The 17,095-nt window shown below is 34.1% G+C and overlaps 1 protein-coding gene across 1 annotated transcript in view; it reads right to left on the bottom strand.

Moving 5' to 3' along the window:
• The window catches only part of EYS (EGF-like photoreceptor maintenance factor), a 1,911,700-nt gene that overhangs the window by 1,738,403 nt on the left and 156,202 nt on the right, over window positions 1-17,095 (bottom strand). The window contains exon 6 of the mRNA XM_035296026.3: window positions 6,951-7,110. Coding sequence (XP_035151917.3) covers window positions 6,951-7,110 — 160 coding nt within the window. The remainder of the gene's footprint in view (window positions 1-6,950; window positions 7,111-17,095) is intronic.

The following is a 17,095-nucleotide window of genomic DNA, read 5'->3' on the forward strand; positions in this document are numbered from 1 at the left end:
TAATTGGAACTACAGAAGAGAAACATTTTAGAAGAAAAAATACAGAATCTTCCTAAAAATTTAAAGACTAATGTTTCCAAATAGAAGAGCTTAAAAAGAGACAAGAAGACACACTATGTAAAAGTCTCAACATTGTGAAATTTCAGAACACTAAGCAAAAAGCATAAAAAAGTCTTTCACAGAAATAAACACAAATTAAATATAAAGAATCAAAACGTTGTCTATTATATACATGATTCTACACTGTTGCATTCCTTTCTTTCACCTTATCATATATCTCAGTTCTAGATGATGATGATGATGATGGACACCCAGCTTGCTTCCAAATCTTGACTATTGTGAATAGTGCTGCAGCAAACATGGGAGTGTTATCTCTTCAATATTCTGATTCTCTTTCATTTGAGTATATACCTAGCAGTGGGATTGCTGGATAATATGGCAATTCTATTTATAGTAATTTTAGTAATTCATTTCCATATTTATATATATTCTTTCTTTTAATAATCAATGATACCAGGTATAAAATTACACATATATTGTTTAGCATGAGGATGTATCCTTAATGATCAGGTTAGGTCAAACAGTATGTAATTTGTAATATTGACAGATATTGCAAAATATCCCATTTAGATATTATAGTGATTTTACATTATTGCTGGCAATGGATAGTCACTAAATTGTCCAACTCTCAATTTTTTTCCTGGAGAATAGGAGAAAAATTATATACTTACAGTGTTTTTTAAATTTGCTTTGATTGCATTATGAATAGAGCTCAGCATTTCCCCCATATATTTATAATCTCTATGTCTTCTTATGTAAACTGTATGTTTATATTAGTGATTTACCTATCAGGTTTCTTTCTTTTGTGAAGTGAAATGTCTGTGCAGTGTTTCTTTTGCATTTTGATTTCTATGACTTTCTTAGCAGATATTTTTACTTGTCCTGTAGTAAAATTCACCAGTCTTTTCTTTCTGGCATTAATAATTTAATTATTAGTTATAAACACCTTCCCCATCCATTTTTTTTTCTTGGTTTTTCTCTTTTAATTTTTGTGGGTAAATATTAGGTGTATATATTTATGGGTTAAATGAGATACTTTGCTATAGGCATACAATGCATAACAACTACCTCAGTGAAAATAGTGTATCCATCACTTTGAGCATTTATCCTTCCTTTGTGTTATAGACAATCCAATTGTATTATTTTGGTTACTTAAAAATGTACACTAAATTATTATTGACTGTAGTCACCCTGGTGTGCTATCTTAGGTCTTATCCATTCTATCTAATTATAGTTTTGTATCCATTAACTATCCGCACTTCCATCCACCTTCACTACCCTTCCCAACCTCTGGTAATCATCATTCTACTCTCCACCTCTATGAGTTCTATTGTTTTAATTTTAAGCTTCTACAATAAGTGAGAACATGTGAATTTGGCTTTCCGTGCCTGGCTTATTTCACTTGACATAATGACCTCTAGTTCCATCCAGGTTGTTGCAAATGACAGATATATATATATATATATATATATCTGAATAGTATTCCATTGGGTAAATACACCACATTTCCCTTACTCATTCCTCTGTTGATGGACATCCAGGTTGCTTCCAAATCTTGGCTATTGTGAATAGCGCTGCAGTAAACCTAAGAGTGCAGATATCTCTTCGATATGCTGATCGCTTTTCATTGGAGTGTATACCTAGCAGTGGGATCGCTGGATAATATGGCAGTTCTATTTTTAGTAATTTTAGGAACCTCCAAACTGTTCTCCACAGTGATTGTACTAATTTACATTCCTATCAACAGTGTACAAGAATTCCCTTTTCTATATATTCTTGCTAGCATTTGTTATTGCCTGTTCTTTGCACTGGGGTGAGATGACATCTCATATTTGTTTTGATTTGCATTTCTCTGATGATCAATAATGTTGAGCACATTTTCGTATGCCTGTTTGCTATTTGCATGCCTTCTTTTGAGCAATGTCTATTCATATCTTTTCCCCATTTTTTTTTCTTTATTCTTTTGCCGAAAAGTGATTTTATTTAGGTAGAGAAAAGAGAAGGAAAGGAGAAGAGAAAGGTTTCCACGAAGAGTGTGGAAGGGGATTCCAGAGGGGAAATCCCAGAGGGAGTTCCCACCATGTGGGAGGGGATCTTTTCCCCATTTCTAAAAATAATATTATTATTTTATTCTTGTAGATTTGGTTGAGCTTCTTCTGTATTCTGGTTATTAGTCCCTTGTCAGATAGATAGTTTGCAAATGTGATCTTCCATTCTGTGAGTTTTGTCTTAGTTGATTGTTTCCTTTCCTCTACAGAAGCATTTTAACTTGGTGTGACTCCATTTGTCTATCTGTGGTTTGATTACTGGTGCTTGTGGGGTATTGCTCAAGAAATCTTTGCCTGGTACAATGTATTGCAGAGTTTCCCCAGTGTTTTCTTTTAGTAGTTTCACAGCTAGAGGAGGTCTTAGATGTAAGTCTTTAATCCATTTCAATTTGCTTTTTGTATATGGTGGGAGATAAAGGTTTAGTTTCATTCTTCTCCCATCCAAATTTACAAAGCATTTCTCCAACATTCTCTAATATTTTTATATGATATAAGTTTTCTAAAGGTAGGTTATTATTATTTTAAATTTACAAATGAAATTGTATGTATTTATAATATACAACATGATATTTTGAATTATGTATACACTGTAGAATTATCAAATCTAGCTAATTAACATATGTGTTACCTCACATAATTATCACACTTGTGTGACAAACTTCTGAAAGTATAAAACTTACTGGAAAAAGGAAACAATGTCAAATTCAGAATACTCAAATACTATATGGTAGTATCTAAATCACTAATAAATTTGTATGAAAGTTGAAAGAAAAAACTATTAAGAATAATAGTAGCTACAGCATAATATATCTTTAGAATTTTCTTTTAGATTATGTATGCATGCACCTATATTATGGCAATATCTAAAATTTTCTCCATGTAGAAGTTGCATATTTTTGTTAATTTTAGTCCTAGGCATTTTAACATTTTAATTCTTGTTTATAGAAAATATTTTCTTCCATATAATTATCTTTGCTCTGTTTATGAATTCTCTTTCAAAGCATGTATGAATGCAGCACTGTTTACAATAGCAAAGACCTGGAACCAACCCAAATGCCCATCGATGATAGACTGGACTGGGAAAATGTGGCACATATACACCATGGAATATTATGCAGCAGTCAAAAATGATGAGTTTGTGTCCTTTGTAGGGACATAGATGAATCTGGAGAACATCATTCTCAGCAAACTGACACAAGAACAGAAAATGAAATACTGCATATTCTCACTCATAGGCGGGTGATTAACAATAAGAACACATGGACACAGGGAAGGGAGTACTACAAACTGGGGTCTATTGGGGGGAATAGGGGAGGGACAGCGGGAGCGGGGAGCTGGGGAGGGATAGCATGGGAAGAAATGCCAAATGTGGATGAAGGGGAGGAACGCAGCAAAATACACTGCCACGTGTGTACCTATGCAACTATCTTGCATGTTCTGCACGTGTCCCCCAAAACCTAAAATGCAGTAAAAAATGCAATGAAAACATATGTGACATAAATGAAAAGCACTAAACCATAATTATTTTTTAATACTCAGATTTTTACATATTTCGCAACTAAAGATTAAAACTAAAAATTAAAACTAAAGTTTGTAAAATTCCTAATAGATATATAAATAGCAGGGATTTGACAAAAGAAAACTTGAAGGTAGAACAATATACTAAGAAAAATGGCTTTTGATAAAGATTGCTTTGGTGATATAATATTTCCTATTTTCACAATAATTGTTTAAAATTTAAAAAGTAATGTATAATAATATCCTGTAAGGTCTTCTAACAGAAGTAAGATCCTTTATTTTAAAAAGAAAAAAAATAAAACTTTCAAAGTAAGTATTAGTTTGCGATATTAACTCGTAAATGCAGCAATCACTATTCATTTGGAAATAAGTTCACTAGTATATGTTAAATGTTTTAACTGTGTATGTTTAACTTAGGTAAGCAAACAGCAATAATGACATGCTTTAAGAAGAAAGAGATTCAAAAGAATTTCTCTGCCTTATTTCCTTTTATAGCTAGGGTTTTATCTTTTCTTAAGCATGATTCATATTATCTTACATCATTTCACAACTCTTTATCCACTCTGTCAGTAGCTCCTTTCCTCAAATCTAATAATACACATAATGAACATAGATGATGACATTGAAAAGAAACAATGCATGTCAGCTCTTTCTCAAGTTGTGCACTGTCAACCAATTGTCCTTGAAGGGGCTTCTTCTAATTAATTACCATCCCTTCTCTGTAGAGCAATCATATTGGCAAGAATTGATTGGGCGTGTAAGACACTTCATTTAGTTGTTAGAAAAATCCCTTAATTAAAATAATTTTCCTGCTGGTAAAATTAATGCACCCATGCAAACTTATCAGCATGATTTTTAAGTTCCTCTTCAATTACATTTTATATTTTATGAGGAAAACATAATAGAAGATCTTAATGGCAATTACCAGAAGAAATAAGAAGGAATTTTGTAGTACATAAAAAGTATAATTCTATTTACATATTTTTTTCATGTATTTAAACTTCTGTTTTGTCCTGCAAACTTGAAGTTTTACTGCTGAATCTTCACTTCGAAATTCAAAACGAGTTTAGGTTGCTTTACTTAAACATTCATTCAGACTGCATTATCACACTGCTTCTTTTCCATTGGACAGGCCAGGTTATTTAGGTTCTCCAATGTAGGTGTCAAATAATTTTTATTTTTTTAATAATTAGCTATATTCAGTAAATTCTGACCAGCAATTCAGGAAGAGATAATGATTAAATATGCACACATTGTTTTGAAGATAATTACCTTGTGCTAAGTTATCTATGAGTATTTTTAACTTTGTATTTACACCACCCATTTTCTAAAACATTTATTTGTTATTTCACTGCCATTCATAAAATTCACTATATTTGCTCAAAGTTGATTTATCCATGAGCAATTTGACTTGCCATTATTCCTTCCATTTTCCCCCAAAAATACGTGTGCTATTTCATCACTGTGAATATGTTGTGCTTAGAAGTTTTTAGTTCTCAAAAGGAGTTTGATATTTAAAAATAACCAAACATATGAAACCATTATTCCTACTATGAGACAAAGGAATATCAAGTGTAAAAATGATGCAAACACTGAAGTATGTGAACTAATTTGGTTATAACAGTAGATAGCAGTTCTCAATCTGCACATAAAAAGCATTTAGGGAATCTCTAAAGGTCCTCTGTGTCCTCACTACAATTCCAGTCTGATTGTTCTGGAGTGGGAGTTCAGCATTAGTACGTTTCAAGAGCTCCTTAGATGATTCTAATATGTAGTCAGGGTTTAATAACCACTGAACTGACACAATCCTTAAATAGTCCTGAGGTTAATTCCTCTAACCTCAAGTACTGTTATTTCTTTGTTTTGTCTGATTGTGTCATTTATAAAATAGTAAGTATTCATAAGAGAGTCTCTGAAGGTTCCTTTTGGCACCAACATAGTATAATCAACAATGCTATGCTCTCTTCTACCATTCTGTGTGATTTGATTAATAAACTGGCAACTATTTATGTCATTAAAGGTTGTTAACCCTACAGAGAACTATTTTATGAGCATGGTGAAATAAATTATAATTTTATGTTTTATGTTTAAAAGCCTAATTGTTACTTTATTTCAACACTGTTGTAATGTAATAGAATGTTATAAATTCAGCTGCTGTCAGTTAAATAAAGTAAGATCTCAGTCAAAAACAGACACATCAAACAACTAATTTGCTTGTTGTTTGTAAACTCTAGTGCGAAAATATCATAGTCAGAGGAAATATTCTTTAAAAGGATGAAAAGATCATATAGTCTTACGAATGTATATAAAATTTGCATCTGCTAATTTAAATAATACTAAAAATGTAATCAAATAACAGAAAATGATGCTCATCAAAATAGACTGAGGTAGAAATTGAAATTCTAAAAAACAAATAAAAACATATATAGGACTATAACTGTTGAAATTTTATTTCAAGTGTGTAAGCCAGAAAACTAGGAGTCCTGTTGACACCTACATCACTTGCTATTTCCAACCCATAAACAGAACTTTCATTTATTTCAAGCTTCCAGCATTATGACTCAGATTATTACTCCAACAAGCTCCATAGCTTTTTTCTTCTCTTCCATATATTTCTTTACTTGCTATAAACTTATCGAATGTGTGAAACCCTTATAGTAATTTTCTGTTCCTTTTAGAATAAAAATCAAAATATTTAACCCAGCACTTTAGCTCTGGCTTTACCCCCGTGGAATTGTTATTAATCTTTTCTCAGAGACCCAGACAGGTCTTCAAAGAAGGTATGTCTTCTAATACAATGTTTTTACAAATACAATTCCATCAACACAAAATCCTCTCTTCTCCAGCTTCTCTGCCATGACATTATTCTCTATATCTCTGTTCAGAGGTCATTTTATCATGGAAATCTTTTCTGACAACACAATTTAATCTCTCCATTGCCCAGGTTTATTTCTTTTTTTCTAAACAAGTTCATTACTTATAAGCATTCATAGAATACTACCTGTTTTCATGGCACTAAATAAAATTATGTATTTCTCACTGTATGTGTCCACTAGCCACTCCCTTCCAACACATGGATTTATGAAAGAAGAAAATAGCTCTAGTTTCCGTCACTATTATGTATATTGTACCAAATATATTTCCTATGTAGTTAGTATTGAATAGGTCAGTTAAAGGAATACACTGGAAAATAAGAGTGTTAATTTTACTTTTATTTTATGTTGTGTTTTAAGATATAAAACATGTATTTAGAAAATGAATTCTTGCCTAGTAAATTTTGAAATAATTCAAGCAGATTTTTTCAAAATTACATATATGTGTTACCTGTAAATCCCAATTGCCACACACATTGAAATTGTGCAGGACCTTTATCTTGGCAAATACCACGGCAGGTGACTCCATAGTAGCAGGGGTGTTGATGAATTGAGTAAACGTTCTTCACAAGCCAACATGGATTAATTTTGCACCCTGCAATGCATACATACTGCAAAAAGGAGACAAGGAAAAATGATAAATAACTTTTTGAAATATTTTAAAATATATATGTATAAAACAAACAGCTAATTTTTAAAATCAGTGATTATAGAAAAATTTATGGGACACACTTTTATACTTCTCTTCATTTCTTCTATTTCTTCATCTTTTCTATCTGTACCATCTTTTGTCATATCCATGTTCAAATGCCTATATGATAATGGTTGGCTTTGACTCACTCTCAGTATAAAACAGTCCCTTATCTTCTGTTTGATGGGCTGTAATACATCTTGCCCCTCACAAATTAAAAATACTTATGGTCATGAAGTCTTTGCCCATGCCTATGTCCTGAATAGTATTGCCTAGGTTTTATTCTGAATTTTTTATGGTGTTATGCCTTATGTTTAAATCTTTAATCCATCTAGAGTTAATTTTTGAAGGTTTAAGGAAGAGATCCAGTTTCAGCTTTCTACATATGGCTAGCCAGTTTTCCTAACACAATTTATTACATAGGGAATCCTTTTCCCTATGCTTGTATTTGTTAGGTTTGTCAAAGATCAGTTGGCTGTCATTGTGTGGCATTCTTGCTGAGCCTCTGTTCTGTTCCATTGGCCTATATCTCTATTTTGGTACCAGTACCAAGACTACTGTTTTGATTACTGTAGACTTGTAATATAGTTTGAAGTAAGGTAGTGTGATGCCTCAAGCTTTATTATTTATTTTTTTTTGCTTAGGATTTTTTTTGGCTATGTGGTCTCTTTTTTTGGTTCCATATGCAGTTTAAGGTGTTTTTTTTTTTCAATTCTGTGAAGAAAGTCATTGGTGGCTTGATGGGGATAGCATTGAATCTATAAATTACTTTGGGCAGTATGGCCATTTTCACGATATTGATTGCTCCTAATCATGAGCGTGAAATGATTTTCCATCTGTTTGTGTCCTCTCTTATTTCCTTGAGCAGTGGGTTGTAGTTCTCCTTGAAGAGGTCATTCACATCCCTTGTTAGTTGTATTCCTAGGTATTTTATTCTCTTTGTAGCAATTGTGAATGGAGTTCACTCATGATTTGGCTCTCTGTCTATTATTGGTGTATAGGAATGCTTGTGACTTTGCATATTGCTTTTGAGTAAGTATCCTGAGACTTTGCTGAAGTTGCTTATCAGCCTGAGGAGATTTTGGGCTGAGATGATGGGGTTTTCTAAATATACAATAATGTCATCTGCAAATGGATAATTTGACATCCTCTCTTCCTACTCGAATATGCTTTATTTCTTTCTCTTGCCTGATGGCCCTAGCCAGAATTTCAAAGGCAACAAAAGCCAAAATAGACAAATGGGATTTAAGTAAAGTTAAGAGCTTCTGCACAGCAAAAGAAACTATCAATAGGGTGAACCAGCAACCAACAGAACAGGAAAACATCTTTCCAATCTATCCATCTGATAAAGGGCTAATATCCAGATTCTACAAAAAACTTTAAAAATTTACAAGAAAAAAAACATCAAAAAGTGGGCAAAGGATAGAAACAGACACTTTTCAAAAGAAGACATTTATGCAGCCAACAAACATAAAAAAATGCTCATAATCACTGGTCGTTAGAGAAATGCTAATCAAAACCACATTGAGATATCATTTCATGCCAGTTAAAATGGAGATCATTAAAAAATCTGGAGACAACAGATGCTGGAGAGGATATGGAGAAATAGAAACACTTTTACACTATTGGTGGGAGTATAAGTTAATTCAACCATTGTGGAATACAGTGTGGTGATTCCTCAAGGATCTAGAAATAGAAATACCATTTGACCCAGCAATCCCATTACTTGGTATATACCCAAAGGATTATAAATCATTCTATTATAAAAACACATGAACATGTATGTTTATTGTGGCACTGTTCACAATAGCAAAGTCTTGGAACCAACCCAAATGCCCATCGATGATAAACTGGATAAAGAAAATGTGTCACATACACCATGGAATACTATGCGGCCATATAAAAGGATGAGTTTTGTAATCCCAGCACTTTGGGAGGCCGAAGCAGGTGGATCATGAGGTCAAGAGATCGAGACCATCCTGGTCAACATGGTGAAACCCCGTCTCTACTAAAAAATACAAAATATTAGCTGGGCATGGTGGTGCATGCCTGTAATCCCAGCTACTCAGGAGGCTGAGGCAGGAGAATTGCCTGAACCCAGGAGGCAGAGGTTGCAGTGAGCCGAGATCGTGCCATTGCACCTCAGCCTGGGTAACAAGAGCAAAACTCTGTCTCAAAAAAAAAAAAAAAAAAAAAAAAGAATGAGTTTATGTCCTTTGCAGGGACATGGATAAATCTGGAAATCATCATTCTCAGCAAACTAACACAAGAACAGAAACTAAATACCACATATTCTCACTCATAGACAGGTGTTGAACAATGAGAACACATGGACATGGGGAGGTGAACATCACACTCAAGGGCCTGGGGGGTGGGGGGCCAGGGGGGGAATAGCAGTGGGTGAGGGATATGGGGAAGGGTAGTATTAGGAGAAATACCTAATATAGATAATGGGCAGATGAATACAGCAAACCACCACCATGGTGTGTGTATAGCTATGTAACAAACCTGCACGACCTGCACATGTACCCCAAAACTTAAAGTATAATAAATAAATTAAAATAAAATAGAGTATAACCCAAAGTATAGAATAAACGCTGATTTAAAAAAATGATTAAATAAATAAATAAACAAGGGTGAAGAAAAAAAAACCTATGGTATAAATTAAGCGATACACCATTTAAAACACTTATAATAGTACAATGATCACAATAAAATGTCACGGTAGTGTTCAAATTAGACTTTTGCTATCATTTAAAAATGGTTTAAGACAATCAGGGCTTATTTTATAATAATATAATTTGTCTGTGGTAATCTCCATTATCTTCAAATACAAAAACCATACATAGTTATATCTATAATTGAACTAACTAAATGTAAACCATTTTAGGTCACATTGAGATCATCAATAAATTTAGATACATGCTACCCTACTTAGGTATTAGAAAGACATAAATCAGCATAAAATTTAAGTCCCACAGACAAACTATGGCTATGTATTCTGTTTAGAGCATACCCCTCAATTATTTCTACTTGTCCACATTTTTGATTAACAAATCCTTCTTGAATTTGCCAGATAAAAGCATAGCTGAAACAAGCAGTACAAGGAATCTGACACTTCCTTTAATGAAATTACTACACTAATAAGCATTATTCTGCTTCAAGTCATGGTGGTCTACCTGGATTTGGAATCACAATTTCCTAACCGCACAACAGATCATATATCCTAAAGTATAAGTCAACACTAAAGGTGAGAAATAATTAAACAAAAAATTTAGGCAGGCTCAGTGCCTCAACCCTGTAATCCTAGCATTTTGGGAGGCTGAGGCGGGCAAATCACCTGAGGTAGGGAGTTTAAGACCAGCCTGGCCACCATGGGAAAACCCCATCTCTACTAAAAATAAAAAAAATTAGCCATATACAGTGACACATGCCTGTGAGCCCAGCTACTCTGGATACTGAAGCACGAGAACTGCTTGGACTTGGGACACGGAGGTTATGGTGACCTGAGATTGAGCCATTGCACTCCAACCTGGGTAATGGAGTGAGACTTCCTCTAAAATTTAAAAAAAAAAAAGAAAAAAAAGAAAGAATTTAAAAAATAATTGTCATTGAAATATATGAAACAAAAAATACAATTTTATGATATATTTCTAAGTTGTGAGAAAATCAAAAGCTTTATCCCATGACTTCTATACTGAGACATCAAATGTTGAACTCTACATATGGCATTAATCAATCTTCACTGTCAGTGAACATTGTCTTTATTGGATTTGGGTCCTCATTGTGATAGAAAATATGAAGGCCTAATAAATTCTGAATCTATGACTGCACATAATAAACTTAGCAGAATAGTACATTATTCATATTGATAGGATCCTGTAGTCATTTCTTGACTTAAAACTTAATAAAACAACAGAGAGTTTTTAATGTCTCATCCTCTCTCACCCTTCCCCCTGAGCTCCCATAGACTGCATATTGAGTACAATGTGAACTGCTTGGGTCACTGGTGCACCAAAATCTAAGAAATGACCACTAAAAAACTTATCCATGTAACTAAAAACAACCTGTATCCTCAAAACTACAGAAATTAAAGTTTAAAAAAAAATTTTAATCCTCTTGGCCTAAGAAAAGAACTTATAACTGAGATCTCAACGTACAAGCAAATAAAACAAAAATAAACAAATAGGACTTAATTAACCTAACATGCTTCTGCACAGTAAAAGAAATAGTCAATAAAGTGAACAGGCAACCTTCAGATTGGGAGAAAATATTTGCAAATTATGCATCCAACATGGCACTAACATCCAGAATTTACAAGAAACTCAAGCAATTCAACACTACATAATACAACAAAATAACCCAATTAAAAAGTGGACAAATGACACGAACAGAGATTTTTCAAAAGAAGATATACAAAGAGCCAACAAACATAAGAAAAAATGTTTAACATCACCAATCGTCAGAGAATTGCAAATTAAAACCACAATGAGACATCATCTTATACCAATCAGAATGGTTATCATTAAAAAGTCAAAAAACAACAGTTGTTGGTGAAGATGCAGAGAAATGGAATGCTTATGCACTGTTGATGAAATGTAAATTAGTACAACTGCTATGAAAAAGAGTATGGGAATTTCTAAAAGAACTAAAAACAGAACTATGATTTAATCCAGCAGTTGCACTGCTGGTTATCTACCCAAAGGAAAAGAAAGCATTATATAAAAACATACCAGTGTCATTATGTTTATTGCTGCATTGTTCATAATACAAAAAATGTGGAATCAACCTAAGTGCCCACCAATTGATGACTAAACAAAGAAAATGGTTTATACACACACATAACTATACATACACACAGTGGAATACTATTCAGCAATAACAATAAATAAAATAATGTCTTGTGGCAAAAAATAACAAAACAGCCACAACAAAAACTAAGTTTGAATTAAATCTTGTCTAAGGTGCTTTGTTTTGCCTGCATTTGTTGTTGTTTTATTATTATACTTTAAGTTCTGGGGTACATGTGCAGAACGTGCAGATTTGTTACATAGGTATACACATGTCATGATGGTTTGCTGCATCTATCATCCCGTCATCTACATTAGGTCTTTCCCCTAATGCTATCCTTCCCCAAGCCCCCCACCCTGGACAGGCCCCAGTGTTTGGTATTTCCTCCTTGTATCCATGTGTTCTCATTATTCAACACCCACTTATCAGTGAAAACATGCAGTGTTTGGTTTTCTGTTCTTGTGTCAGTTTGCTGAGAAAGACAGTTTCCAGCTTCATCCACGTCCCTGCAAAGAACACGAACTCATCATTTTTTATGGTTGCATAATTCCATGGTATATATGTGCCACATTTTCTTTATCCAGTCTATCATTGATGGGCATTTGGGTTTGTTCCAAGTCTTTGGCATTGTGAAGAGTGCCATAAAAATCATACGTGTGCACGTGTCTTTATAGCAGAATGGCTGCATGGTATTCCATGGTGTATATGTGCCACATTTTCCTTGTCCAGTCTATCTTCGATGGGCATTTGGGATGGTTCCAGGTCTTTGCTATTGTAAACAGTGCTGCAGTGAACATACGTGTGCATGTGTCCTTATATTAGAATGATTTATAACCCCTTTGGGTTTGTCTGTTTTTAAAACTAGGAATACCAGAGGAAGTTGGATTGAAGCTATGCATTCTCTGTTTCTGTCACTCAAGAGTAAAGGACCATTTAAGAATGAGACATTAAATATTCTGTAATAACGTTGAGAAAGATGGGCTAGTAAGGAGCAATGACAGATGCTAGGAAAATAACAAAGATAATGTAAATCCCTGTTCACAGGGGTGCTGTGGTTGGTTCAGTTTCATCATGTAGCTGAAGGGCTCATCATTTCTGCAGAGGTTCAAGAGAAAGGCCTTTTGGGCAGTGTACAAGTTCCTTTTCTATATTTACAAAAGCTTTATTCACTTTGTTAACTTATTAATCATTCATAATGTTTATCTTCTTAAGATTAATGATAACTAGTATTGCTTTATTTTTAATCTTAAAATGTTTTTTGGCTTGCTACGTGAAATGCATTCGTGACCTTTTCCCTCTTAATTTGTTTTTTGCCATTGTCTATAATACACATGTGCAGCTTCTTAAGTTTCAGTGATGTCATCTATTGAGTAAATAAGCTAGAGGAGCAAAATCAAAAAAACTCAAAAGCTAGCAGAAGACAAGAAATAACTAAGATCAGAGCAGAAATGAAGGCGATAGAGACACACAAAAAAAATCTTCAAAAAATTAATAAATCCAGGAGCTGGTTTTTTGAAAAGATTAACACAATAGACAGACTGTGAGCCAGATTAATTTAAAGAAAGAGAGAGAGAGAGAGGAATCAAATAGATGCAATCAAAAGTGATAAAGGGGATATCACCACTGATTCCACAGAAATGCAAACTACCATTAGAGATTACTACAAAAAAACTCTATGCACACAAACCAGTACACCTGGATAAAATGAATCAATTCCTGGATGCTTACTCCTTCCCAAGCCTAAACAAGGAAGAAGTCGAAACCCTGAATAGACCAATAACAAGGGATAAAGTTGAGGCAGCAATTAATAGCCTACCAACCAAAAAAAGCCCAGGCCCACATAGGTTCACAGCTAAATTCTACCAGACATACCAAGAAGAGCTAGTACCACTCCTTCTGAAACTATTCCAAAAAATACAAAAAGATGGAATCTTTCCCAAATTATATGATGAGACCAACATCATCCTGATACCAAATCCTGGCAGAGACTCAACAAAAAAATAAAACTTAAGTCCAATAACCATAATGAACATAGATGCAAAAATCTTCAATAAAATACTGGCAAACCAATTGCAACAGCACATCAAAAAGTTTATCTATCATGATAAAGTAGACTTCATCCTAGGGATGCAAGGCTGGTTAAACATATGCAAGTCTACAAACATAATCCACTACATAAACAGAACCAAAGATAAAAACCACATGATTATCTCAACAGATGCAGAGAAGGCCTTCAATAAAATTCAGCAGCCCTTTTTGCTAGAAACTCTCAATAAACTAGGTATCGATGGAACATATCTCGAAATAATAAAAGCTATTTATGACAAACCCACAGCCAATATCATACTGAATAGGCAAAAACTGGAAGCATTCTCTTTGAAATTTGGCACTTGACAATGATGCCCTCTCTCACCATTCCTATTTAACATAGTTGGAATTTCTAGCCAAAGCAATCAGGCAAGAAAAAGAAATAAAGGGTATTCAATTAGGAAAGGAGGATGTCAAATTGTCTCTATTTGCAGACAACATAATAGTATATTTAGAAGACCCCATCATCTAAGCCCAAAATCTCCTGAAACTGATAAGCAATTTAAGCAAAGTCTCAGGATACAAAATCAATGTACAGAAATCATAAGCATTCATATATACCAAAAACAGACATAAAGAGTGCCAAATCAGAAATGAACTGCCATTCATAACTGTCACAAACAGAATAATATACCTAGGAATATGACTAACAAAGGGTATAAAAGACCTCTTCAAGGAGAACTACAAATCGCTGCTCAAGGAAATAAGAGAGGACACAAATAGATGAAAAAAATTTTATGCTCATGGTTAGGAAGAATCAATATTACAAAAATGGCCATACTGCCCAAAGTAATTTACAGATTCAATGCTATCCCCATCAAGCTACCTATGACCCTCTTCACTGAACTGGAAAAGACCACCTTAAACTTCACATGGAACTGAAAGAGATCCTGCATAGCCAAGACAATCCTAAGCAAAAAGAACAAAGCTGCAGGCATCATGCTACCTGACTTCAAACTATACTACAAAACTACAGTAATCAAAACAGCATGATACTGGTACCAAACAGAGATATAGACCAACGGAACAGAACAGAGCCCTTGGAGGCAACGCCACATACCTAGAACCATCCGATCTTTGACAAACCTGAAAAAAACAAGCAATGGGGAAAGGATTCCCTGTTTAATAAATGGTGTTGGAAAAGCTAGATAGCCATGTGCAGAAAGCTGAAACTGGACCCCCTCCTGACACCTTACACTAAATTAACTCCAGGTGGACTAAAGACTTAAACATAAGACCTAACACCAATAAAACCCTAGAAGAAAACCTATACAAAACCATTCAGGACATATGCATAGGCAAGGACTTCATGACTAAAACCCCAAAAGCATTGGCAACAAAAGCCAAAATAGAAAAATGGAATATAATTAAACTCCAGAGCTTCTGCAAAGAAACAATCATTAGAGTGAACTGGCAATGAACAGAATGGAATAAAAATTTTGCAATCTACCCATCTGACAAAGGGCTAATATCCAAAAGATACAAAGAACCAAAACAAGAAAAAAACAAACAAACCCATTCAAAAGTGGGCAAAGGATATGAACGGGACACTTTTCAAAAGAAGACATATATGCAGCCAACAAGCATATGAAAAATTCTCCTTATCACTGGTCATTAGAGAAATGCAAATCAAAACCACATTGAGATACCATGTCATGCCAGTTAGAATGGCAATCATTAAAAAATCTGGAGACAACAGAAGCTGGAGGGGATGTGGAGAAATAGGAACAGTTTTACACTGTTGGTGGGAATGTAAATTAGTTCAACCAATGTGGAAGAATGTGTGGTGATTCCTCAAGGACCTAGAAACCTAGAAATAGAAATTCCACTGGACCCAGCAATCCCATTACTGGGTATATATCCAAAGGATTCTAAATCGTTCTATTATAAAGACACATATATGTGTATGTTCATTGTGGCACTGCTTACAATAGCAAAGACCTGGAACCAACCCTAATGCCCATTGATAATAGACTGGACAAGGAAAATTTGGCTCATATACACCATGGAATACTATGCAGCCATAAAAAATGATGAGTTCATGTCCTTTGTAGGGGGACTTGGATGAATCTGGAAAACATCATTCTCAGCAAACTGACACAAGTACAGAAAATCAGACCCCGCATTCTCACTCATAGGCGGGTGTTGAACAAAGAAAACACATGGACACAGGGAGGTGAGCCTCTAATGCTGGGGTCTGCTGTGGGGGGAATAGGGAAGGGACAGCGGGGAGTAGGAGGTTGGGGAGGGATAACATGGGGAGCAATGCCAGATATAGGTAATGGGGGGATGGAGTTATCAACCACATTGCCATCTATGTACCTATGTAACAATCCTGCATGTTCTGCACATGTAAAGTTCCTAAAGTGCAATTATATATATATTTTTTAAAAAACTAAATATTTATCTTTAAATTTCTCTGAGCATTCTAGAAGCCAAGGGAAAGGAGAAAACCTGAAAATATACCACTGCTGTTTTTGTTGATTAATTTAATACAGGTAGATTCATTTTGGTTTATTGGATGAACTAGATTTCTAGTTGATATTCCTAACCATGAACAATAGTTGTATGGTGGAGAATAGTAAAGAAATGACAATACTTTAGTAATGTTGTGGATAAATATTTACTATATTGAATAGGAGTCTACAAAGTACTTTCTTAAGTACTACGTTACACATGTAAGATGATTTTTAAGTAAATTAACTTCCTTTTTTCAGAGTAAGAATTTAAAAAATGCTGTTAATAAAAGTAATGATCCTCTGTTTCTGTAGGTTTTTGAAGTGTGTGTGTGTTTGTGTGTGTGGTTTTTTTTTGTGTGTATGTGTGTGTTGGGATAAAGGGGGATTTAGTTACCATAGCATAATCCAAGCTAACATGCTCATCAGAAGTTTCCTGCACCTAAAGGTGAGGCTAAATTCATTATCAAATGTATTAAATTAGGCCTTATACTACAAAATGTATAACTTATATTTTTATAAGAAAATAATTACATCAATTCCAGTAAAAATTGGTGGTTATAACTTGCT

Source organism: Callithrix jacchus, chromosome 4 (assembly GCF_049354715.1).
Source record: "Callithrix jacchus isolate 240 chromosome 4, calJac240_pri, whole genome shotgun sequence".
In the NCBI taxonomy this organism is placed as follows: Eukaryota; Metazoa; Chordata; class Mammalia; order Primates; family Cebidae; genus Callithrix; species Callithrix jacchus.